The sequence below is a fragment of the Heterodontus francisci genome, chromosome 20 (assembly GCF_036365525.1).
Source record: "Heterodontus francisci isolate sHetFra1 chromosome 20, sHetFra1.hap1, whole genome shotgun sequence".
Taxonomy (NCBI): Eukaryota; Metazoa; Chordata; class Chondrichthyes; order Heterodontiformes; family Heterodontidae; genus Heterodontus; species Heterodontus francisci.
In genome coordinates, this window is record NC_090390.1 from 80321228 (window position 1) to 80348123 (window position 26896).

General features: G+C 44.1%; 1 protein-coding gene across 1 annotated transcript in view; it reads left to right on the plus strand.

Annotated features, from left to right (window-relative positions):
• The window catches only part of pyroxd2 (pyridine nucleotide-disulphide oxidoreductase domain 2), a 45511-nt gene extending 19233 nt beyond the window's left edge, over window positions 1-26278 (plus strand). The window contains exons 4-16 of the mRNA XM_068053103.1: window positions 3274-3347; window positions 7185-7340; window positions 8431-8584; window positions 9460-9521; window positions 10460-10557; window positions 11122-11263; window positions 14219-14353; window positions 16236-16308; window positions 18817-18973; window positions 19523-19677; window positions 22074-22180; window positions 23199-23319; window positions 25012-26278. Coding sequence (XP_067909204.1) covers window positions 3274-3347; window positions 7185-7340; window positions 8431-8584; window positions 9460-9521; window positions 10460-10557; window positions 11122-11263; window positions 14219-14353; window positions 16236-16308; window positions 18817-18973; window positions 19523-19677; window positions 22074-22180; window positions 23199-23319; window positions 25012-25082 — 1505 coding nt within the window. The 3' untranslated portion in view covers window positions 25083-26278. The remainder of the gene's footprint in view (window positions 1-3273; window positions 3348-7184; window positions 7341-8430; window positions 8585-9459; window positions 9522-10459; window positions 10558-11121; window positions 11264-14218; window positions 14354-16235; window positions 16309-18816; window positions 18974-19522; window positions 19678-22073; window positions 22181-23198; window positions 23320-25011) is intronic.
• The last annotated feature ends 618 nt before the right edge of the window (window positions 26279-26896 follow it).

The following is a 26896-nucleotide window of genomic DNA, read 5'->3' on the forward strand; positions in this document are numbered from 1 at the left end:
CTGTGTACAGTTCTGGGTACCACACTATAGGAAGGATGTGATTGCACTGGGGAAGGTTCAGGGGAGATTCACCAGGATGTTGCCTGGGCTGGAGCATTTTTGCTATGAAGAGAGACTGGATAGGCTAGGGTTGTTTTCCTTCGAATAGAGAAGGATGAGGGGGGTACATGATTGAGGTATACAAAATTATGAGGGGCATTGATAGGTTAGCTAGGAAGAGACTTTTTCCCTTAGCGGAGGGGTCAATAACTAGGGGGCATAGATTTAAAGTAAGGGGCAGGAGGTTTGGAAGGGATTTGAGGAAAATTTTTTTCACCCAATGGGTGGTTGGAATCTGGAACACACTGCCTGAAGGGGTGGTAGAGGCAGGAACCGTCACAACATTTAAGAAGTATTTAGATGAGCACTTGAAAAGCCATAACATACAAGACTTCGGGCCAAGTGCTGGAAAATGGGATTAGAATAGTTAGGTGCTTGATGGCCGGCACAGACACGATGGGCCGAAGGACCTGTTTCTGTGCTGTCTAACTCTATGACTCTATAAGCACTTTGCGATGTCCTGAAGTAGTGAAAGCCGCTATATAAATTCAAGTTTGTTCTTTCTAAGACATCCATCATGAAATTGCACATGTGCCTTTCAGAGGGAGCTCTTCATTGCCAGGTCAGCATCCAAGGGTTGACATCAAGTACTGCAGCAGAGAACGTTTTATAATGAACCTAGTTTGGGAAAATATAATCGAGTAATTAAGTAACAGACAAGTTAGACTAATAAAGCAACCAGCAAATTAGTAAGTTCCAAAAGTCCAGCTACCTGCTGATGGAATGTACCTCCCAAAGTGCTGTACAGCCAATGAATTCAGCCAATTGAAACAGCCCGTGGCATTGAAGGCAAATTATTGACCTGGTTTGGAAATTGGCTGAGCAACAGGAAACAGAGAGTAGGGATAATGAGCAGGAAGTGACTGGTGCTGTATCACAAGGATCTGTGTTGGGGCCACAACTATTCAATGTATTAATTAGCAACTTAGATGATGGGATAGAAAGCCACATATCCAGATTTGCCAATGACATAAAGGTAGGTGGCATTGTAAGCAGTGTAGATGGAAGCATAAAATTACAAAGAGGTATTGATAGATTAAGTGAATTGGCAAATGGATTTCAATGTAGGCAAATGTAATATCATCCACTTTAGACCTAAAAAGGATCGAACAGGGTACTTTCTAAATGGTGAAAAGCTAGAAACAGTGGAGGTCCAAAAGAGACTTGGGGGTCCAGGCACACAGGTCATTAAAATGTCATGAACAGATACAGAGAGTAATCAGAACGGCTAATGGAATGCTGGCCTTTATATCTCGAGGACTAGAATACAAGGGGGTAGAAGTCATGCTTCAGCTATGCAAAGCCCTGGTTAGACTACACCTGGAGTTACTGAGAGCAGTTCTGGGCACCACACCTTAGGAAGGATATATTTGCCTTGGCAGGAGTGCAGTATAGATTTACCAGAAAGATACCTGGATTCCTAAGGTTAAATTACGAGGAGAGATTACACAAACTAGAGTTGTATTCCCTGGAATTTAGAAGGTTAAGGGGTGCTGTGGTTGAAGTTTGCAAGATATTAAGGGGAACTGATAGAGTAGATGGAGAGAAACTATTTCTGCTGGTTGGGGAGTCTAGAACTAGGAGGCAGAGTCTAAAATTTAGAGCCAGACCTTTCAGCAGTGAAATTAGGAAACATTTCTACACATAGCGGGTGATAGAAGTTTGGAATTCTCTTCTGCACTTGGCCATTGAAGCTGGATCAATTGTTAATTTTAAACCCAAGATTGATAATACCTTTGGTTAACAAAAATCTAAGGATATAGGCTAAAGGTCTATATGGAGTTAGGTCACAGATCAGACATGATCTCATTGAATGTTGGAACCGGCTCGAGGGGCTAAATGGCCTCCTGTTCCTGTGTCCCGGTGCCCCCAAATAGTTTTGAAGTGTGTTAGCATGGATTGAAGATGGATTAATGGACAGAAAACGGAGAGTAGGAATAAACGGGTAATTTTTGGTATGGCAGAATGTAACTAGTGATGTGCCGCAAGGATCAGTGCTTAGGCCTAAGCTATTTACAATCTATATCCATGATTTAGATGAGGGGACTGAGTGTAGTGTATCCACATTTGCTGACAATACGAATCTCGGTGGGAAAGTAAGCTGTGAGGAAGAGACAAAGAAGCTGCAAAGGGATGTAGACCGATTAAGTGATCGTGCAAGAAGGTGGCATATGGAGTATGATGTGGGGAAATGTGAAGTTATCCACTTTGGTTGGCAGAATGGAAAAGCAGGATACGTGTCAAAAGGTGAGAGACTAGTAAATGTTGGAATTCAGAGGGATTGGAGTGTCCTTGTACATGAATCACCGAAAGTTAATTTGCAGGTGCACCAATCAATTAGGAAGACAAATGGTATGTTAGCCTTTATTGCAAGGAGGTTGGAGTCAAGAGTGAGTAAGTCTTGCTGCAATCATACAGGCCTTGGTGTGACCACACCTGGAGTACTGTGTACAGTTTTGGTCTCCTTACCTAAGGAAGGATATACTTACCTTTCCCCTGGCTGGGGAGTCTAGACCTAGAGCATAGTCTCAGGAAAAGGGGTCGGCCATTTAGGACTGAGATGAGGAGAAATTCTTTCATCGGAGGGTTATGAATCTTTGGAATTCTCTACCCCAGCGTGCTGTGGATGCTCAGTCAATGAGTGTATTCAAGACAGAGATGGATAGATTTTTGGGTATTTCAGGAATCAAGGGTATCGGATAAGAAAGTGGAGTTGAGGTAGAAGATCAACCATGATCTTATTGAATGGTGGAACAGGCTCGAAGGGCCGAATGGTCTACTCCTACTCCTATTTCTTATGTTCTTAACTCCATATGCCAACTTTGCCCCATATCCCTTAATGCATTTGGTTAACAGAAATCTATCTATGTTGAATTTAAAATTAACAATTGACTGGTGTTAAATGTAAGCACGAAAAGTCATCTGGGCTTTGAGGGCTTGTTTTCTGCAATTCGGGTCTAGAATTTGGGGTCTGTTATGTTGACGTTTTTAGTGTTTTTGTATCTGCTGGTATTTAAATACAGAAAGCCTTTTGTAAAGATTAAGTGGAGCGTGTTCATAATATAATGCTGCACTTACATAATAACACACAATACATAATAATGAACAAATAACAGCCCTTTTTAAAATGTACACGCTGCTTTTGAATCTGATGCCGTGCTTTTAATGCTGCAGGTTTTAAGTTTTCACGGGCGTCTTACGTGCTCAGTTTGCTGAGACCTCAGATCTACAAAGACTTGGAGCTGAAGGTGAGGCACCTTTTTAAAAAAAAATTATATAAATTGAAATAAAACTCGGCTAAGCTCCCCGATGGGAAAAGGCATTGTCTGGTACAGTCGTACAGGCAATGCTGGGTTCCTGATTTGTGCTGAGTCAGCTGATCTCAGCCGAAGCCTGTAGTTGAGGTATTGTAATTAGTATAATGGCTAATAAAGGAATTAGCCGGGCTCCTGCTCCTGATTGCTGACCTGTGAGCTCTCGCTTCAAAGTGAACAAGGTTTGGATATTGGGGTGAGGACAAGATAGGGTTGTGCTGTGTCCTCCCCACAGTCAAATAACCTGCTGACGACACACATAAAGAATAACAGTCTGTGTGATGTCAGCGTCCATACCCGGGGTGGGGGAAGGGGAAGGGGTTGGTGGGTGGTGGTGTGGTTAAGGGAGAAAATAAATGGCAATGTTCAGTTAGTGTTACCTCCATGGGGAACAAGGAACAAAATGTTCTAGGAATCAACCCAGTTGAAGAGGATTTTGCATACTTACCATGGAGAAGTGGAAATTTCTAGACATATTTAATTTTTTTTGTGGGATATGGGCATTGCTGGCCAGGCCAGCATTTACTGCCCAGCCCTAATTGCCCTTGAACTGAATGGCCATTTCAGAGGGCATTTAAGAACATTGCCGTCTGGAGTCACATGTAGGCCAGACCAGGTAAGGATAGCAGATTTCCTTCCCTAAAGGGCAATTAGTGAACCAGATGGGTTTTTATAACAGTCAACAATAGTTTCATGGTCACCATTAGATTATCTTCTAATTCCAGATTTATTAATTGAATTTAAATTTCACCATCTGCCATGGTGGGATTCGAACCCAGGTCCCCAGAGCTTTAGCCTGCACGCAGGAGTACTAGTCCACTGACATTACCACTACGCCACCATCTCCCCTATGGGCTACACAGAGAGGATGTAATCCAGCAATTAATAGTTTGGGATGTGAGGGGCTCTGATACATCGTCTGTGGGTATGAATGAGGGGTGATCTCATTGAAATGTATAAAATTCTTAGAGGGCTTGACAGGGTAGATGCGGAGATGCTGACTTCCCTGATTGGAGAATCTAGAACTAGGGGGTGTGGTTTCTGGTGAGGGGTCGATGGCCATTCAGCACTGAGATGAGGGGAATTTTTTTCACTTGGAGGGTTGTGAATCTTTGAATTCTCTACCCCAGAGAGTTGAGGATGTCCAGTTGCTGAGTACATTCAAGATAGCTTTTTATGCACTAAGGGAATCAAGAGATACGGGGAGCTGGTGGGCAAGTGGAGTTGAGGTAGACCATCAGCCATGATCTTATTAAATGGCGGAGTAGTCTCAAGGGCAATATGGTCTACTCCTGCTACTATTTCACATGTTCTTATGAATCTTTACTTGCAGAAAGCAACCAATGTATAGAATGAGGTCATCAATCAGTTCTGTGTAAACTTTGTAGTGACTATACTCTTTCTGTTTATTTACATCTATGATATGTTCTGATCTACGTTGCTAGATCCTTGGTGGAATTACATAACCGATCTCTAGAGGGAGTCAGTAATGGAGAGAGGAGCTCCCATTGATCCACACAGATTCAATCTCTGCAGCTTTGCTGACTTAACACAGTACTTTCTGATGAAAGGTCACTGACCTGAAACGTTAACTCTGTTTCTCTCTCCACAGATGCTGCCAGACCTGTTGAGTATTTCCAGCACTTTGTTTTTTATTACACTCCTTTCCTTGTTCCTTCGTCCTGATTCCCTATTGGCCAGTGTCCTGCACCTACTTACATAGCAACAGAATTTGGACAGAATCCCATTGGTCCATTAGGCCATCCAATTGCGAACTACTCCTGTTAACTCAAAGTCATTTTAGCTTGCCAAAAAAAAATCACATTTTTTATTAGATGGAATTGAATATTTTTAACAGATCAACACTTAAGGCATAATTTCAATTCAAATTAACAGTGAATTCAAAGTAAGCAACTTTGAATTAGAATAAATTGATTATAAAAAGAAAATGAAAGGTAATTGCATTTCTGTAGCGCTGTTTACAACCTCAGGATGTTCACATATACTTCACAGCCAACAAAGTACTTTATTTAAAGTGTTGAAATGTAGCCCTTCCTTTCCTTTATGCCACTTACATAACACTTAGTAAACGTGAATGAATTCCTTTAATATTTTCTTCCGATTACTGGTTTCCCACAATGTCCTAACAATTGAATTCTTTGCTTAATCTACTCAACCTGCTATACTCTGGACTCCCGCTCATATTTTTACTGATGGTAATTTTACCGCATCCTAATAGCGCCTAAATCCTGGGTGTAGCCCAGGGAACTCAACACTGTTTTCTAATGCACTGTGCAGAAACCATGATCCTCGTATTATCTGTCATTTTAGGGATGTAGAAACAGTAAGTTCAAAGCTAGGAGAGAGTCTAGGCCCGTCTAATCTGCTTCCTTGCCATCCCAGCAGGAGTGTCTAATAGTGTGTTGTTTCTTCAAGTTCTTGTACAATTTGGCCTTGAGGAAATTTAAAATGGCCTCTACAATCTAAGCTGTTCCAATAATCTCCCAGTATTGTTCACTTACAAGCCACCTGAATCTTAAACAGCCATCACTGGCTGCCAGCTCAGTAGTAATATTAATTCTATTAGATTTCTCAATCGTGCTCTGCCCCGTTGCTGTCCTCTCTCTCTCCTCCTTTATGACGCTGCTTAAATCCTACCTCATTCGTCGAGCTTTTGATAGCCTTTCCTAATGTCTCCTTACGTGGCTCGGTGTCAAATTTTGTCTGATAACGCTCCTGTGAAGCAGTTTTTGCTGCATTAAAGGTGCTATGTAAATGCAAGTTGTTGTTGTTGTAAATATTAAACTGACAAACTCATTCAATATGTTGGCTGTTTCTACATCCTCACTACTTTTGGCTCCTGTTTCCATAAACAGGCCCTAAACTCTCTCGTTTTTCCCTTTATATTGATTTCATAGAATGGTATAGCACAGAAGGAGGCTTTTCGGCCCATCATGCCTGTGCCAGCTCTTTTATTAGTCCCACCCATCTGTCTTTCCACCTTAGCCCTGCAAATTTTTACTTTTCAAGTATTTATCCAGTTCTCTTTTGAAAGTTATTATAAACTCTGCTTCAGGCAGTGCGTTCCTGGTCTTAATATCTCGCTGCGTAGAGGTGAGAGAACTACCACTGAGCCAAGCTGACACTCAATGGGTCAATAGCACCATTACTCTTTCCTCTTCTTTTAATATCCTGACCTTATCACTATTCCTCACTTATTTCCCACTTCAATTTCCCACTATCATGTCCTTATTATACCAGATGCTGCCCGACCTGCTGAGTATTTCCAGCACTTTTTTATCTCAGATTTTCAGCATCTGCAGTGTTTTGCTTTTTATTTTAGTGTTTTAATTCACTGCCACTTCTCTTCCAGGAATGCCTACCTTGAGAAAGTTCTGCTCCTCTGTCTGACGGGATTTCCGTGTGTCTCTTTTACCTTGTTCATCTTCATTGATTTCAATTCCCTCCTGGTGTTTGACATCTCTGTCATTTAATCTCTCTTGCCCTCTACCCTTTTACAGACCTACCATTTTGTTCTTCCCCCTCCCCGCTTTCACTTGCTCAAAGCCTATTACATTTCGAACCTTTGCCAGTTCTGATGAAAGGTCACAGACCTGAAACGTTAACTCTGTTTCTCTCTCCACAGATGCTGCCTGACCTGCTGAGTATTTCTGTTTTTATTCCTCATTATACCTGTTGGTTCCAGCTCGGTTGAGTTAAAATGGAAGAATTATCTTTCAAGTATGGCTTTATATTATTTTCCTGTGACAGAAACATGGACTAAAGATATACATCCGGAATCTATCGTCTTTCACACCAATGTTGGAAGACGGAGTTGGAGGGAAACCGCCACGGTCACTCCTACTGGGCAATAACATGGAAGAAACCCAAAAACAAATTGCGCAGTTCTCAGTGAAAGATGCACAGGTAACTGAAAGTGACGGGAGATTTTTACTTTTACAAGTCAATCGCCCAAGGTATTGCACACAGGGACTTGAAAGGATTACCAACCCTCTGAGATGGTCCCGGAGTCTCCAGGAACTGAAGTATAATCTCCTGGACATTGCCCTGAGCAATCCCAGAGAAGAATCATAGAAGAATTTAGAAAAAGAAAGTGTTTTTTGTTTCATTTTCTTCAAATGCTCTTTGTTTATTTGCTGTAAGAATATTGGAGATGGGAGAGAGGAGGCTGGTTGAATGGGCGGGGAGGTTGGAGGTGTGAAGTCATGGGATGAAACCTCTAGGAATGTGCCCAACCAGTGCTGGCTACCTAACTCAAGACCAAGAGCAGTCTTCTGGTGAAGGAGTGGTTAGCGAGCAGGGCTTGATTAGACCAGAGCTCACAGTGGCTTCTTTACATCTGTATTACGATCCCATCACACTATTTTGAAGACGAGCGGAGCAGTTCTCCCTGGTGTCCTTGTCAGCATTATCCCCCAACCAGCACCAGATGAGCTGGTAATTATCATATTGTTGCTTGTGGGAGCTTGCTGTGCTCAAAATGGCTACCACATTTCCTACATTAAAACAGTGACCACACTTCAAAAGTACTTCATTGGCTGTAAAGCGCTTTGGGACATCCTGAGGTCATGAAAGGTGCTACAGAAATGCAAGTTTGTTCTTTCTTTTGAACCATCAAGTCCCATCACATTCATGTCTTTCATTTCCTCAACCTCTTCATACAGCCAATAGCTATATGGACAGTTGAAATGGAGATGACTGAATATTTCTTGGGACACAATGGTTCCTGTAGAGTTGGATAATGAAGAAGGGGGTTGGAGGATGCCTTGTAGAGGACAGCAGACCTGGATTGAGAAGTGGACATGTGCAGATGGGCAGATACCATGGATTCTGTTTGATAATCCTCAGGGAGCAAGAAGTGTTTGTTTGCAATTTCCCCAAAGGTGTGATTCAGTCTCTGTTATACATGGGTTACAGAAGGATCTGTCGTAGTGGTCTGAATGGCCTTTTTCTGTGTTTTCTGTAATCTGAGTGTGAGTTGTACTTTACCTGCTAGGCATACGCTGAGTATGATGCTGTCATCAATCGTATGGCCACAGCTGTTGAGCCTCTACTGGATGCAGTACCTGTGGATATCCCGTCACTAACCAGTAGCTCACTGAGGCAGAGGATACGATCGCTACGTACTGTGAAAACCCTCGTGCAGACAGGTAAACGAAAGAAGCTGCATTTACATAGCACCTTTTATGGCCGTAAGTCACCCCGAGATGCTTTGCGGCTGATGAAATACTTGCTATAGTGGAATTTTTTTAGACAAACGTAGCAGGCAATTTGCCCACAGCAAGGTCCAGGCAGACACCAATGGTCTTGGTTTGAGCATGAAAGCAGAACAAACCTCAATTATGAATACTAATTTTTGTCATTTTGACCACAGAGGAAACCCAGCTTTAAAGATGACCCCTCCTTCATTTCATTACACACCCAAATAGGACCCAGCAGAGGAGTGGAACTCCAAGAGCTCGTTTTCCCCATTAGGAAATCCTTCTAGCATGTTTAATATATCAGGACTTGAGTTAATTGTGTAACCAAGGTTTACCAAATTGGTTCCATGGTTCGGCGGGCTTCCCTATGAGGAGCAATTGAGTAGAATGGACCTATGCTCTGTGGAGTTTAGAAGGTGATCTCATTGAAACATCAAAAGTTCTGAGAGGCCTTGGCATGTAGATGCTGAGAGGTTGTTTCCCATCGCTGGAGAATCTAGAAATAGGGATCATAGTCTCAGGATAAGGAGTTTGTCATTTAGGACTGAGATGAGGAGAAACTTCATCACTCAGAGGGTTGTGAATCTTTGAAATTCTCCACCCCAGAGAGTTGTGGATGCTCAGTCATTGAGTATATTCAAGATAGAGATCGATAGATTTTTGGACACTAATGGCATCTAGTGATATGAGGAGTGGGTGGGACAGTGGAGTTGAGGTAAAGGATCAGTCATGATCTTATTGAATGGCAGAGCAGACTTGAGGGGCCATAAAACTACTCCTGCTCCTATTTCTCTTGTTCCTGATTTCCTTTCTTATCCCTGCAGGTTTTAAGCTGGGGAAACACATTCCACAGTTCTACCAACTACTGACTGCTCCAATATCTAAAGTAAGCACACAAGTTATCTTCCTCTCTTGAAATTGCTGCTTATTTAAAACTCATGGTTACACTACTTACTGACCCTGGGTTTCTCTTTCCTCATTGCTGCCACCTATTCCCCCACTGCCTCTCAAAGTCTGACACTGGGAATTTTCTTGGCATTTCTCCTGCTGCTACCACCCATAACTTCTGAGGAAACCCTGTTCCATGCTGGGCGGAAGGACTTGGGGAGAAGGACTCCCACATATATCATGGCCGTTTGGACAAGGCACAAGAGAGACTGTGGGGGGCCAATTTTAACATTAACCCCAGCCTCCCCCAAATGGTGGACAATCAGGAACAGGGCCTTTGGGCTGTTTCTCTCACAACCCTACGGTAGAAACTGGGCAGGAGGGTACTTAAAGCTGAGCTACCCACTCGGAACCTGCTCCTTTTGTCTGCGATCACAACTTGTGGGGAAAAAAGAGACTTGAAAAAGGTTGTTATTTTGCAGGCCCAGGAAGAACGGGAGTTGCTCCTTCGAGGCCCACAAGGAAATTTCTGGCCTTGGCTAACCCCAGACTCTCCCCATCCTGCCAGACCGTGCCAAACTCCGTGCCCGCCACTGGAACCTGGCAAGCATTTTGTGCCCGGTACTGGGTGAGAAGTGGACGGGCAATAATGAAGCCCGGTGATTGAAATTGCTGTAGTCCTGCGCTTCCACTGGCAAGGTGGAGTGTGGAGGTTACGCACTGGAGCCATTTCCCACCTGACGTCCGCTCCAATATAAAATCCCACCCGTGTCTCCATGTGAATCAGCACCTTTGGGAAGCAGGATTGAGGAAAATAACAAAGTATGTCAGCTGTAAAGATCCCTCATGAAATGAAAGTCAGCAGAATCAATTTCATGCTCAGTGTTTGATATTTGTGCTTTGCCAACTTGCTGTCCGTTCTTTATTTTTTGGCAGATTCTAAATCACTGGTTTGAATCTGAACCACTGAAGGCAACACTTGCTACTGATGGAGTTATTGGCGCAATGATAAGCCCACAGGCCACAGGGAGCGGGTAGGAGACTCACCGGCTGTTTTGCTTACTTGTTGCGAATGAGTTTGGCTTGAAATTATTCAGGACACTTATTGATCTGTATCTCAACTTCAGTTATTCAACTTTGCTCCATTTCCCTTGATATCCTTACCTAATAAAAAATCTATCTCAGTTTTTAAATTTCAACTAACTTCCACCACCAACCCCCCCCCCCCGCCACCCCCCCTACCACAATCTTTTGGAGTTATTCAAAATCTTGCACAGATGTCATATCATGTCCACAAACCTTGCTACCTGTTTCCATAATTTTTGGTCACACTTTTGTGACAACATTTATCATTGCAAATTGCTATGTCAACAGTTCCCATTCAGTGTTTGACGTCAACTGTCATGATGTAGTTGCTGATATTGGCCACTAGGTGGCAGAGTGTATCAGGATTCTGAGGTTCTCTCAACTCCATTCATCATTGTATATATAGAAAAAAATGATCATCATCAAATGACCCGTGAGCAACTCCATGGGCAATTTACTAGTAATATTTTAAGAAGTCCATGAACTGTTCTCTTGTCTCTTGTTCATCATAGGTATGTGCTGCTTCATCATGTGATGGGGGAGCTGGAGGGGATTAAGGGGGCTTGGGGTTTTGTGGAAGGTGGGATGGGCACACTGAGCAAATCTATCGCCAATGCGGCCGCAGGTCACGGAGCTTCGATATTTACAGAAAAGGTAGGTGTCCCAACTACTGGTCTTGACTGTTTCATTTCAACTTCCTTTATGTCAAAGAGAGGGGTTTTGATAGAGTAAATAAGAGAAATAGTTTCCACTGGCATGAGGTTGGTAACCAGAGGACACAGATTTAAGACAATTGGCAAAAGAAAAGGGCGGAGATGAGAATTTTTTTAAGCAGTGAGTTGTTGTGATCTGGAATGCACTGCGTGAAAGAGCAGTGGAAGCAGAGTCAATAGTAACTTTCAAAAGGAATTGGATAAATACTTGAAAAGGAAACATTTGCAGAGTTATAACATAGAACATAGAACATTACAGCACAGTACAGGCCCTACCACCCACGATGTTGTGCCGAACCTTTAACCTACTCTAAGATCAAACTAACTACCTACCCTTCATTCTACTATCATCCATGTACCTATCCAAGAGTCGTTTAAATGTCCCTAATGTATCTGCTTCTACTACCACCGCTGGCAGCGCATTCCACGCACCCACCACTCTCTGTGTAAAGAACCTACCTCTGACATCTCCCTGAAACCTTCCTCCAATCACCTTAAAATTATGCCCCCTGGTGATAGCCTTTTCCGCCCTGGGAAAAGGTCTCTGGCTATCCACTCTATCTATGCCTCTCATCATCTTGTACCCCTCTATCAAGTCACCTCTCATCCTTCTTCGCTCCAATGAGAAAAGCCCTAGCTCCCTCAATCTTTCTTCGTAAGACATGCCCTCCAGTCCAGGCAGCATCCTGGTAAATCTCCTCTGCACCCTCTCTAAAGCTTCCACATCCTTCCTATAATGAGGCGACCAGAACTGAACACAATATTCCAAGTGTGGTCTAACCAGGGTCTTATAGAGCTGCAGCATAACCTCGCGGCTCTTAAACTCAATCCCCCTGTTAATGAAAGCCAACACACCATACGCCTTCTTAACAACCCTATCAACTTGGGTGGCAACTTTGAGCGATCTATCGACATGGACCCCAAGATCTCTCTGTTCCTCCACATGACCAAGAATCCTGTCTTTAAGCCTGTATTCTGCATTCAAATTCGACCTTCCAAAATGAATCACTTCACACTTTTCCAGGTTGAACTCCATCTGCCACTTCTCAGCCCAGCTCTGCATGCTGTCAATGTCCCGTTGCAACCTACAACAGCCTTCCACACTATCCACAACTCCAGCAATCTTCGTGTCATCGGCAAACTTGCTAACCCAGCCTTCCACTTCCTCATCCAAGTCATTTATAAAAATCACAAAGAGCAGAGGTCCCAGAACAGATCCCTGTGGAACACCACCGGTCACTGAGCTCCATGCTGAATACTTTCCATCTACTACCACCCTCTGTCTTCTATGGGCCAGCCAATTTTTTATCCAGACAGCCAACTTTCCCTGTATCCCATGCCTCCTTAATTTCTGAACGAGCCTACCATGGGGAACCTTATCAAACGCCTTGCTAAAATCCATATACACCACATCCACTGCTCTTCCTTCATCAATGTGTTTTGTCACATCTTCAAAGAATTCAATAAAGCTTGTGAGGCATGACCTGCCCCTCACAAAGCCATGCTGACTGTCTCTAATCAAACCATGCCTTTCCAAATAATCATAAATCCTGTCTCTCAGAATCTTCTCCAATAATTTTCTCACTACTGACGTAAGACTGACTGGTCTATAATTCCCAGGGTTATCCCTATTCCCTTTCTTGAACAAGGGAATAACATTTGCCACCCTCTAATCATCCGGTACTACTCCAGTGGACGGTGAGGACGCAAAGATCATCGCCAAAGGCGCGGCAATCTCTTCCCTCGCTTCCCGTAATATCCTTGGGTATATCCTGTCTGGCCCCGGGGACTTATCTGTTCTCATGTCTTTCAAAATTTCCAGCACATCCTCCCTCTTAACCTCAACCTGTTCGAGCATATCAGCCTGTTCCACGCTGTCCTCACAAACGACCAGGTCCCTTTTGCTAGTGAATACTGAAGCAAAGTATTCATTTAGGACCTCCCCTACCTCCTGCGCCTCCAGGCACAAGTTCCCTCCACTATCCCTGATCGGCCCTACCCTCACTCTGGCCATCCTCTTGTTCCTCACGTAAGTGTAGAATGCCTTGGGATTTTCCTTAATCCTACCTGCCAAGACTTTTTCACGTCCCCTTCTAGCTCTCCTAAGTCCATTCTTCAGTTCCTTCCTGGCTACGTTGTAACCCTCTAGAGCCCTGTCTGATCCTTGCTTCCTCAACCTTAAGTAAGCTTCCTTCTTCCTCTTGACTAGCTGTTCCACATCTCTTGTCATCCAAGGTTCCTTCCCCCTACCATCCCTTCCTTGCCTCATCGGGACAAACCTATCCAGCAGTCTCAGCAAGTGCTCCCTAAACAACCTCCACATTTCTGTCGTGCATTTCCCTGAGAACGTCTGTTCCCAATTTATGCTCCCCAGTTCCTGCCTAATCGCATTGTAATTCCCCCTCCCCCAATTAAGTATTTTCCCATCCGTCTGCTCCTGTCCCTCTCCATGACTATAGTAAAGGTCAGTTATGGGGAAAGAGCAGGGGGAGTGGGACTAATTGGATAGCTCTTTCAAAGAGCCGGCACAGGCACAATGGGCTGAATGGCCTCCTCCTGTGCTCCATGTGTGGAGCAAAAATGTGGAGAATGAAAGCCCTTTTGCTTTTTCACCCAGTGCTGATACCCTGTTCAAGTATTATAGTGTAGATAGATGCAGGGTAAAGCTTTCTCCAGTGTGTTTCAATAATGTGCTGTAACCTCTCAGCTTAGGGTTACAACTCTACTGCATCAATGTCACATCTGCAGTTGCCACATCCATTCTTGTGGCATCGTAGAGCAATTTACTGCCAAGTTTTTGATACTTTGATAAATAAGAAATGTAATAATATTCACACTTGTAACATCCTAAATGTAAGTTAATACATTTCTCTCCCTCGGTTTCTCTGTCAAACAGCCAGTAAACTCAATTCTAGTGGACAGTAACGGGACAGCACAGGGAGTGGTGTTGCAAGATGGAACTGAGATAAGGAGCAAAGTAGTTTTATCCAATGCCACTCCTCATGTGACCTTCCTCGAGCTGACTCCAAAGGTGAGAATGTCTCTTTCTCCCTACTCTTTGAACTGCCCTCGTAAGGTGGCGACTCATTCACTTCCAGGGATGCTGTCCATCCGCAGACAACCTCACTCAACTGGCCATTCTTTAGACAATGAATGTCGGCAGGCTGTTCAATGGTGGGCAACCCAACAGCTCAGCCTAATCCGGTCTCCATTCTCTCCTGCTTTCCCATAGCAATTACTGGATTGCAGTCAGCTCCGGAGATCCCCTCTAGGTCACACACCATCCCGACTTGGACATGTATTGTCATTCCTTCATCATTGTTGGGTCAAAATCCTGGAACACTGTGGGAGTAGATTCACCACATGGACTGCAGCGATTCCAGCAGAAGGCTCACCTCCAACTTCTCAAGGGCAACCAGAGATGGGCAACAAATGCTGGCCTTGCCAGCAATGCCCACATCCGAAGAATGAATAATAAAAGACAATCAGGAGCGATTAACCCTGGCTGATCTTCCTCTTCTGAACCCAAGGGCATTAAAGCTAATTGTCACATGTCACTTCTACCACCCAGTTGACTGAGATTACCTCAGCAGTGATGCAGGGTCAAACTCGGGACCTTTCTGATCTTTAGGGCTCAGTTCCACACTGAGTATCCATGTAGAGAATCTTCCAGTCTTCTAAACATGGATGAATTATGGGGTTGATTTGAAGGGGAGGTGGGATCGTTGTGATGGGGAGGGGTCGGCCCAAGATGAGCATTAAGCTCGCGTGCTGGCGACACGAGAGACCCAGAGAGATTCCAGCTCCTGGCTCTCACTTTAATGTAGAGCTTGGACTCCAGCCCAAACCCTGCAGCAATAAGTACCTGGCGGAGAGGCAGGAGCAGGGTTTCTGGCGGCAGGAGGTCACACCTAGGGCCCCCCAGGAATGGTCCCTGGAAATGAGGTAGGTTGTAAGGGGAGGGGTGTTCAGCGTGATTGCAATCCGGGCAGGGGAAGCACAGAGCAAACATCCCTACTCCACCTGATCCACAGGGAAACATTAATAAATTTAAACTTGGGGCCCTTTCTGGGCTTAGATCCCCAGACATACGCCCTGGTGGAGAAGCCACCAGTACTGCACTGCGCAGGGCTCAAGTTAATATTGCAGTCAGGCCATACTTAAAGAAGGGTCCCAAGGGGGGGGTCCTGTTGGTTTACGCGAGTGTCATTACTGCCTGTGATTTAAAACCACGGGCGGCCAGATCAGGATGGGTATAGAGTGGGTAAAACCATTTCGTTTTAAACACCTCCCTCACCCCCGTCCCCCCACCACACCTTCCTGGTTCCCAAGCTTCAAGTTGAGGCCTCTGTCTCAGAGGCAGAAATGGTACCGCCAAGCCAAGATTGACACTAAGGCTGAATGGCAGGTGCAGTGAGGAAATGTTAGTGAATATGTGGCAGTTTGTATAACGGACAATCTGCAGGGTCAGCTATATGCCTAGGCAGCAAGTTGAAAATCTACCCAGGTGCCTTTCTTTTCTTGTTTTACGTGTCAGCTGTGGCTCAATGGGTAGCGCTCTCGCCTCTCAGTCACAAGGTTGAGTGTTAAAGCTGCACTCCAGATGCTTCAGCGTAGACTCTAGGCTGACACTCCCAGGTGCAGTACTGTCGGACCTCCATCTGCCCTCTCGGGTGGACATAAGATCCTATGACAGCATTTTGAGGAAGAGCAGGAGAACTCCCCCCCCCCCCCCCCCACCCCCGCCAGTGTCCTGGCCAATATTTATACCTCAACCAATATCACTGAAACAGATTATCCGGCTATTATCACAGTGCTGTTTGCGGGGCACTACATTACAACACTGGCTACATTTCAAAAGGTCATGAAAGGTCTTTATCTCTTTTTTTGAAATTGGTTTCTGTCTGTTCCAGGATTCGCTGCCCAACGACTTTATTAAGGAAGTTGCATCCATCGACTACACTTCTCCTGTCACAAAAATCAATGGTAGGCAGACTCTTCGTAAGAGGGCAAGATAGATTTGGATGAAGTGAGTATGGGTGACTGGGTGACTTGTTCCCAGGCTGGTACCATTGTTGTCCTTGACACAGTCGTTGGAAGGTGTTCGATGGTGGCCCAGTAATAATAAGCCCTTCATCCTTACGGAATTTCTCCCCCCCCAATTAGGGGCAAACCCAAAGGCCTTTGATTGATGCCTTGCACAACTGCGGGCTGAGATTCAGTTTAGGATTGCGGTGGGTGGCAGGTGTAATCACAAATCTCGCCATTCGGTGGCACTGAAAGCTGAAATACATCATGGACATAATGGGCCAGATTTTGCGGTCAGCCAAGTCAGTTGTTACACTTGCATTGGTCCATAGACTTTTCATGGGCTTTTGCACGGAAGGTTCCCGTCAGTCAATTACCCACCCAGTGCAGTGGCCCCTACAGGGCACCTGGGTCCTGTGCAAATAGGACAAGCAACCGTGTATCTCCTTAACCAATCAGATTGAAGAATTGTCAATGAGCAGAGCAGAGTCTGAACCAGGAAGTGTCTAGTAGAATAGTGAATTCAATGTCAAATCAAGTACAGAAAGTGAAATAAAGAGAGAGAAAGATTGGATTAGGAGAAGGAGAGATTTGATTTGATTTATTTTGATTTGATTTAGAGATACAGCACTGAAACAGGCCCTTCGGCCCACCAAGTCTGTGCCGACCATTAACCACCCATTTATACTAATCCTACACTAATCCCATATTCCTACCACATCCTCACCTGTCCCTATATTCCCCTACTACCTACCTATACTAGGGGCAATTTATAATGGCCAATTTACCTATCAACCTGAAAGTCTTTTGGCTGTGGGAGGAAACCGGAGCACCCGGAGGAAACCCACACAGACACAGGGAGAACTTGCAAACTCCACACAGGCAGTACCCAGAATTGAACCCGGGTCGCTGGAGCTGTGAGGCTGCGGTGCTAACCACTGCACCAGTGTGCAGAGAAAAAAAAGTTTTCAAAGGAAGGTCATTATTTAAATAATTCTACCATCCTGACAGTCACATGATACAATGATAATGGAGTTATTGACTAATCACAGCGATCAATCTCAATCAATAAGTCTACAACAGGCCCAAACATGAGGTGAGGAAAATCCCCAGTGGTGGAGAGCTTTGGGAACCATAGTTCCTCTCAAGCATCACTGCACTCACCACAGGTCATGTCTCAAATTATTCAGATACTATGTCCCTAAGATGTTATTTTCCGAAAGAAATGTCTCTAATGTGCATTTGAATAAATCAATATTATCTGCTTTCACCATCTCCCTATAGAGCCTGTTCCATAGATTAACCACTCGCTTACGGAAATAATGTCTCCACAGATTTGTTTTGAATACACCCCCTCTTCAAGGGCAGGCCGTGCCCTCTATTTGTACTGTTCTGGACAAGGTGAGACACCTTGAGCCTGCTCCGTCATTCAGTTAGGTCATGGCTGATCTGCATCGCATTGACCCGCCTTTGCTTCCCATCCCTTGATACCCTTACCCAACAAAAATCCATCAGTCTCAAGTCTTGAAAGTTTCATTTGGTTCAACATCCACAGCCTTTCGGCTGGGAGAATTCCCCATTTCCCCTATCCTTTGTGTGAATAAGTGCTTCCTCATTTCACTTCTGTACAACCTAGCTCTGAGACTGTTTGTACCAGATTCCTCCACCAGAGGAGATACCTCTTGTATTCACTCTTATTGAATCTTTTTTTAAATCATTTTAAACACCTCAATTAGATGACCCCTGAACCCTCTAAACTCAAGGGATTACATGCCAGTTTATAGAACCGGCTCTCATAATTTAACCCTTTAAGTCGCTGTATCATTTTTTCACTCCTTTACTCTGACCTGGATTTGGACCTTGGACCCAGCAGTAAAAGAGCAATATCCTAATCCAACTCCAGCACCCGGTCGCTTCCAACAATTCCAATTCAATTGGTAATGAAGGCTGGAAAGTTACATTGGAACAATAGCAACAATGACAACATGCATTAATATAGCACCTTTAACATCATAAAACGTCCCAAGGTACTTCACGTGAGTATTATCAAACAGAATTTGACACCAAGCCACATATTAGAGCAGATGACCAAAAGCTTGACTAGAGAGGTAGGTTTCAGGGCGTGATTTAAAGGAGGAGAGAGAGGTTGAGAGGCAGCGAGGTTTGGAGAAGGATTTCCAGAGCTTAGGACCCAGGCAGCTGAAGGCAAGGCTGCCAGTGGTGGAACGATTAAAATGAGGGATCCAGAATTGGAGGAGCACAGAGATCTTGGAGGCTTGTGGGGCTGGAATAGGGAAGGGGAGAGGCAATGGAGGCATTTTAAAACAAAGATGAAAATTTTAAAACTGAGGCATTCTTGGACCAGGAGCCAATGTAGGTCAGAATAACTTCATCTGTGTGATAAATCTGATACTAAAGTGGCCTGTAGGAAAAGTATTAATATTGTTTCTGTTTTAATACTGCCAGTTGCCGTGGATCGCTTACCAAACTTCCTGGCTGTACCCAACGATGATGGAATACCCCCTTCGCAGCGTATATCTGGGACCATTCATTTAAACTGTGAGGATATGGCCTATATAGAGGAGGCTTATGAGGAAGGCTGCCAAGGGGTTCCTTCCACAAGGTACGATCTAATGTTAGGTGATAATTATATACACAACAGGGGAGTTCTCCCATTGTCCTGCCCGACATTTATCCCTCAACCAACACCACCAAAAAACAGATGAGCTACTCGTTTATCTTAATGCTTTTTGTGGAGCCTTGCTGTATGCAAATTGGCTGCAGTGCTTCCCTACAGAACAACAGTGACTGCTCATCTCAAGTACTTAATTAACTGTGAAATGCTTTGGGACATCCTAAAGACAAAAACGTTCTTTCTCTCTTTCTTTCTCTTTTTCTCGTGCTCTCTTTCTCGCACTCTTGCTTTTTGTTACCTTATTTTCTTTCTATTGATTTTTCTTTTCTTTCTATCAGTCGGCATTCACCATTTTTGCTAAAGAAATTCAGTCTAAATTGCCTATTTTCTTTAGATTTCCTTATCTTGAATCTATGCCCTCAGTTCTGGAATTCAGTATGCAGCAAAAAATTGCATGTATTTGCAACTTATTAAACCCCTTCCAAGGCAGTTAATAATTAACATGAATTTAATTCTTTATTGCCTTCTTCCAAAAAGACCGTTGATCGAGTTATGTATCCCCTCAATTCTGGACCCTACCATTGCTCCACCAGCCTGTCACGTCATCTCCATCTTTACCCAGTACACGCCGTACTATCTGCGCGGAGGAAGAGAATGGGACGAGCTGGAGAGGAATCACTATGCTGATCGAGGTAGACAATGCAATTAAATGAAGTGCACAGATGGTTACTTAGAATTAGTGGGTGTGCCAGGGGATCACATCTACTGAGGTCTATAAAGAGTTTAATTAATGGGTGGCTATTGATTACAGTAAAATAAACAACTGAGGGATTTGGCTGGGCGCTTTACCTGGTTTACACTTACTCCTGTCCTGTCCAGTGCTTGGTTATTTTGATGCAATAAGGTCAGTCTTAGAAAGTTTTGCAGAGCCATTCCCATCAGGAAATTGTGGGCCTGCTCCCTATGATTACCCAGTACTGTCTCCCTATGGGTGAGGCTCTGGGCTGGGACTGCATATCTGTAAAAGCTCCCCAGAGTGTTTGCTTCTAAAAGACAGCCAGGGAGACTATTCCCCCTTGGGCACCTGGCAGGCCCATCTTTTCCACAAGGTGCATGTCAACGCCTGGCTGTACAGCAGGCAGGAAGTGTGAGTACTGCTACAGGCTTCAGGCTTGAGATGCTGAAAAACATCCCAGGAAAAGGATGGGGGCTAAAATACAAAAGGTTATGAACCTGCTGGTAGTCCTGGGGTAGGTGCATCGGCCACCTTTCCACACATGACCCTCCACCACGACACTGAATGAATGTGAACAGAGGAAGAATGAGGCGGGGGGGCCCTTCCTTCATTAGGATAGTTATTCTGGGCCTATCCCTACCAGTAACAACATCTTGCATTTTATATAGCACCTTTTAATGTAGTAAGGCATCCTAAGGTGCTTCACTGGAGTGTAATCAGATAAAAATTGACACCGAACCACATAAATTAGGAAGTTTAAGTCCCTTACCTCCCAACTCCAGGGGGCTCCCACTTGCTTTTGCATTAACAGCTCACCCCAGGATTCTGGATGCCTAGAAGAGTATAGGTGGGGCGAATGGACTGGCTGGTCCACAAACAAGCAGCAGCAGGCAGTTGATGAAAGTCAGGGTTGCTAAGAATCTATCAGTCATTCTGGGGCCTAATTTTAACCCCCCACTACCCCGGCCCTCACCCAGCCTGTGATGTATCTGAACTCATTGAATAGGGAGTTGATAAAGGTGAGAGCTGAACAGGTCATTGTGCTTCATAACCACTTGTCATTCAGTGACGGTGCTCCCAGGTAAGGTGCAGAAGACGGCAGTAACATTTCTGCACTTGTGTTAAGATCCTTTTGGATATGGATATTGAATTAGGATCTAAAGAACCTTTAGCAGCATTTGGCCTATCAGAAAGAACCGTAGTTCATCTCTGGACAAGAGGCCATTCAGCCTTTTGTTTCTGTGCTGGCTGTTTGCTATAGCAAATCCAAAACTAATCCTCTGCTCTCATTGCACTTCAGATGTTTATCTGCTTCTCCCTTAAAAGATGCAATGACCTTTTACCCCAACTGTTCGCGGTGGCAAAGCATTCTATGCTTCAACGACCCTCAGTGTAACTTTCTCCTGACCTCTCCCTTCACTCTCTTAGTCACATTCGGAACTTACTGACTCTTTTGCTGACTCCCCAACCTATCAGCCCTGCCCTTGCCAATGCCCATTGGCAACTCTCATCCTTGTCTACAAATGCCTCCATCACCACACGCCAACCTTCCCCTGTATGTGTTCACCTGCCCCGTATTCTCTTCTGTCTCTCGTTCTAAGTGTGTGTGTTTTTTCACCCCCACTGAAGTCTGCATCTAATTTCCAACCAAATTTTCATGAGCGCAGAGCCAGGGAGTGGGGGACTCTGACTCGAATGTTCAATATTCAGTTGGTTAATGAAATGGTAGATATGGCTCAATTCTTCAGGAGAAAGTGTGTACATTGTGATTAGTGATGACCTTTGTTTTGATCCAGTGTTATTTGTAAAGTCCTGGGCATCTGTTCAACGTGCTATTTCTCAGGAAAGTTAATGATATTTTAAAGGGAATTGTTTGGTTCAATGATATTCGCATTTTTTGCTATAGGTTGACAGTTGAAACCTTTTCAAGTTAAAAAGGCTGTCCAATAATGCTAAGCCATATGCACTAGAAGGACTTAACCCCTGTAGTGAGTTACACAGCCTTGGCTAGGAGAGCAGTTCAGCTACGACAAGTGGCTACGATGCCCTTGAGGTATAGATTGGGAATAATTAGCCAGGTTTTCTCTAGAAAGTGATTCCTGCTGGAAAACATATGAGTTTGACAATCAGTGAGGGCAGGGTTGGGTTCAGCACGATGCCCTCCACAGTCGAATTGCCCACTAACAATCACACCAGGAATAGATACTTGAATACATCACTAAGGAGCAATAGCAAGAGTGAATGCCTTCAGTAGAGGAGGGGAGAAGAAAAGAATAAATGAAGATTGTGAGAAGTCTAATTCCCTTTCCTCTAATGTGTAAATGATAATTGCTCTTCTCTTGCTCTCCTCAGTGTTTGACTGTATTGAGCAGTATGCTCCAGGTTTCAAGGCCTCTGTGGTTGGACGTGATATCTTGACACCACCAGACCTGGAGAAAGTGTTTGGCTTAACTGGAGGGGTTAGTATGAGTACTGTAACAAAGGTTGATTAATATTATAAACCCATACATTGAAAATGATGGAGTTGCTCATGGACATTGGAAGTTTTAATTTCCTTTAGTATTGCGCTGGTTAAGAAGTTTGAAAGAGTAAAATTCTGTTCAGACTTTCCTCATCATTCAAACCTCTAAGATAGGGGATCATCCAGTTGCTCTTCTGCACACCAACCTCCAGGACTTCAGTGTTTCCCTGGTGTCTCATTGCCTAGATTGGACACTGTAGACAAGATGTGCTCTGACCAAACCGTACAGTTGTTTTGCGTACAGTGTTTTGGCTATGCATTTCAACATTCTACTGATTTCATTAAAATAAAGTTCATTAAAATTATCTTACATGAACACCACAGTGGAAACATCCATCCATCCATCCATCCCATCTCTTATCTCTTCTTTGTCCTTGGCTCATTAACACTGCACCACCAGAGGAAACTGAAGCTCCTACTCTGCTTTTGCCTGAGGTTGGCCCTCCGACAGGCAAAGAATTCTTAAACATCTTTGTGGCTTGTTTTTTGTTTAGTTTCTGAGTGAGTGCTGGTGCCCCAATTGGGACAATTGGCTGAAGGAATTGATGCCAGTAAAAGCCATATGTCCACTATGTTTATTATAACTGCCCATGTTTGTCCGATAATGCTTTACCTGATTCAACGGCTGCCGACTTCAGTACTCACAGTTTAAGCAGAAACAGAGGTATGTTCATCGTGGTCAAACCAGCCTCACTGATGAAGCTCTAGCTTCAGTCGTTAAGCCCTAGCTGGAGTATTGTCATATTTTGGACACTGTACTCTCGGAAGGATCTCAAGACCTTGGAGAGGGTGTTGAGATTTATCCATAAAACCCTAAAAATATAGCAATGTCCCATCATGCAACATGCCTCTCACTGCATCGCTCCTAAAAACAGTGATTACATGTAAATCTCTGCTCTTCTGCATGATTTGGTATCCAATTGAATAATTATTTACAGTGCGATATTTTCTTGCAGAATATTTTCCATGGAGCAATGTCACTTGATCAGCTGTACATGACACGACCTTTGCCCTCATATTCGAATTACAGATCACCTGTCAAAGGCCTGTACTTGTGTGGAAGTGGAGCTCACCCAGGTATATTGCGAATTTAATGGCTGTTTAAAAATACTGAGCTCTCGGTTAACCCACAGACTCAAAGGGTTTGCATCATGAGTCGCTGAATATGCTGAAAACGCCCAGGAGGTTAGGCAGTGGTGGAGGGAGGGAGGGAAGGAGTGAGAGAGGGTCAGGAAGGGCTAATATGACATTTTGTGTCAGGTTTCCAGCATCTGTAGTATTTTGCTTTGGCTTTTATCAAGGGTTCAGTGGGTAGCACCCTTGCCTCTGAGTCAGAAAGTTTTGGGTTTAAGTCCCACTGCAGGACTTGAGCACAAGGCTGGTAGTCTAAGGGAGTGCTACACTGTCAGGTGCTGGCTTTCGGATGAGATATTAAACCAAGAACATAGAAAATAGGAGCAGGAGTAGGCCTTTCGGCCCTTCGAGCCTGCTCCGCCATTCATTATGATCATGGCTGATCATCCAACTCAGTAACCTGTTCCCACTTGCGGCCCATATCCTCTGATCCCTTTAACCCCTAGAGCTATATCTAACTCCTTCTTGAAAACATACAATGTTTTGGCCCTAACTGCTTTCTGTGGTAGCGAATTCCACAGGCTCACCACTCTCGAGGTGAAGAAATTTCTCCTCATCTCAGTCCTGAAAGGTTTACCCCGTATCCTTAGACTATGACCCCAGGTTCTGGACTCCCCCACCATCAGGAGCATCCTTCCTGCATCTACCCTGTCAAGAACCCTGTCTGTTCTCTCAGGTAGATGTGAAAGATCCCATGGAACTATTTTGGAGAAGAGCAGAGGTATTCTCCCTGGTGTCCAAGTCAATATTTACCCCTCAATCAATATCACAAAAACAGATGATCTGGTCATTATCACATTGCTGTTTGTGGGAGCTTGCTGTGTGCAAATTGGCTGCTGTGTTTACTATAGTGACTACATTTCAAAAAGTACTATATTGGCTGTAAGGCGATTTGGGATGTCTGGTGGATGTGAAAAGCGCTATATCAATGCAAGTCTTTTCCTTTTTATTGGAAAAACAGCCCCACAATACAGCAATAAGCTTCTGTAAGGCCTCTTCCAATCCACAGCAAACCCTGCAGGTTCAATATGCATTAATGGTATTCTGAAGCAAACTTTGGGACATTATGTGGACCTAAAACCTTAATTTATTAAACTGAGGAGCAGTTGGGCACTAATTGGAAAAAACAACTGGAAAGTTAACTGGAATGGAAAATGACCAGAAACCAGGGTGCCTTCTATCAAGCACCATTCATTGCCCTCTGTCGGAAAGTGTGTGTGAGTGGTTTTTGTTTGATTTATTCATTCTTGGCATATGGGCGTTGCTGGCAAAGCCAGCAGTTATTGCCCATCCCTCATTGCCTTTGAGAAGGTGGTGGTGAGCTGCCTTCTTGAACCACTCCTGTGCATGGTGTGAAGATGCTCCCACAGAGCTGTTAGGGAGGGAGTTCCAGGATTTTGACCCAGTGACGATGAAGGAACAGAGATATATTCCAGATTGGGTTGGAAGGTGGTTTGGAGGGGATCTTTGAGATGGTGGTGCTCCCATGTGCCTACTGCCCATTGTCCTTCTAGGTGCTGATGTTGCAGGTTTGGAAGCTGCTGTAAAAACAGGATCAGGGTCAGCGTGATGCTCTGCCAGGTTGAATAGCTGTTTAACAACTGATTAATAACTGTCCTCTACTTCTTTCATCAGGTGGTGGAGTGATGGGTTCAGCAGGGCGTAATGCAGCACATGTCGTCATATCTGACCTGAAACAGTCTTAGCAGACCCTCCTCCCCAGGATCGTGGCTTTGAATACACCTGCACAAAAGAATATGCCCATGTACTCTGCATGCTCTGTGCTTGGAATGATTGTTAAATAGTAAAGCACATTATCAAATTAATATATGTTTGTAGAATCATAGAATAGTACAGCACAAAAAGAGGCCATTCAGCCTATTGAACCTGCCCCAGCCCTTTCGAAAAGTAATCTAGTTAGTACCACTCATGGCCCTGCAAATTTTTCTCCTTTAAGTTTCTCCTTCCTTTAGGGCGGCACAGTGGTGCAGTGGTTAGCACTACAGCCTCACAGCTCCAGGGACCCGGGTTCGATTCTGGGTACTGCCTGTGCGGAGTTTGCAAGTTCTCCCTGTGACCGCGTGGGTTTTCGCCGGGTGCTCTGGTTTCCTCCCACAGCCAAAGACTTGCAGGTTGATAGGGAAATTGGCCATTGTAAAAGAAATTGCCCCTAGTGTAGGTAAGTGGTAGGGAATATGGAATTACTGCAGGGTTAGTATAAATGGGTGGTTGTTGGTCAGCACAGACTTGGTGGGCCGAAGGGCCTGTTTCAGTGCTGTATCTCTAAATAAATAAATATAAAATAAAGTATTTATCCAATTTTCTTTTGAAGACTACTATTGAATCTGTTTCCACCCTATCAGGCAGTGCATTCCAGATTCTAACCACTCGTTGTGTAAAAAAAGCAACTTGCTGTGCTACTTTTATTTTTTTTTAAAGTGAGCCTTCTAATTTTCAGGCTCCAAATTAAAAGTGATAACCAATCCATGAAAGAAGAATGGCAAATCACCATAAGACATGGAAAACTACTTTTAGGGTTTATCCTTTTTATTAGTAAAAGCTGTAACAAACCAGTTCTAAAGTGGACTCTAACCCTTTACTGAAAGTTAAGACAGCTGCTTGGATTTGTTTCGTGCACAGAAATGTTTGCTGAAGAATTAGTTGAGTTAAGGACGATTTGTTGGGAGCGGTGTGTTTAAAATGCCAGTGAAAATCTGTGAGGAATCAACAACCCATCAACATTTTGTCCACTTGAGTTTAAGTCATGTTGCTTTGCTGTAAAGCAATCTTTCAACAGCTGCATCTTAACCTCTATAAGATTGCATTTTAATGTCAACAATGTTTTATGAGACTCTCCCTGACCGCCAGTGATTAAAACAATCTGGTGAGGTACCTGAATGAACTGCTTGAAGTCTTCTGCCATTTGTTCTCAAACTAGTGAAACAAAAAAACCTGGGTTGTAGATAACATTTTGGGATTGGGGCTGTTGTCAACTGGAAGGACGCCATTGTTACTTTGATGTTCAGTTCAATAATGTTGGCCAGGTGATGCTATCTTCACAGGGAAATGTATCATTAACAGTTGAGCTACCTGACCACCTGATCAGTGATATTGTCAGTCTAAGACTGTCAGGTACAAGCATTCTGCAATGGAACGAACACAATGAACATTCTCACAAAGGGAGACACAGGGAACGACATGGTTGTGCTGCTGCTTTGGACTCTATGTCCTTCGCAGAGCAAGTTGCGTGCTTGAAAAATGGTAAGATTAGCCTGTTGTGGACTGATTGCCAGTTCTTCCAGACAGTCAGGAATGAAAGGATTTCTCTAGCGTCTTTCATGACCACAGGATGTCCCAAAGTACTTTACAGCCAATGAAGTACTTTTGAAGTGTAGTCACTGTTGTAATATTGGAAACAAAGCAGCCAATTTGCACAGAGCAAGCTCCCACAAACAGCAATAAGTGAATGACCAAACAATCTTTTTTATGTTGGTTGAGGGAAGCAAAGGCAGATTGTAGT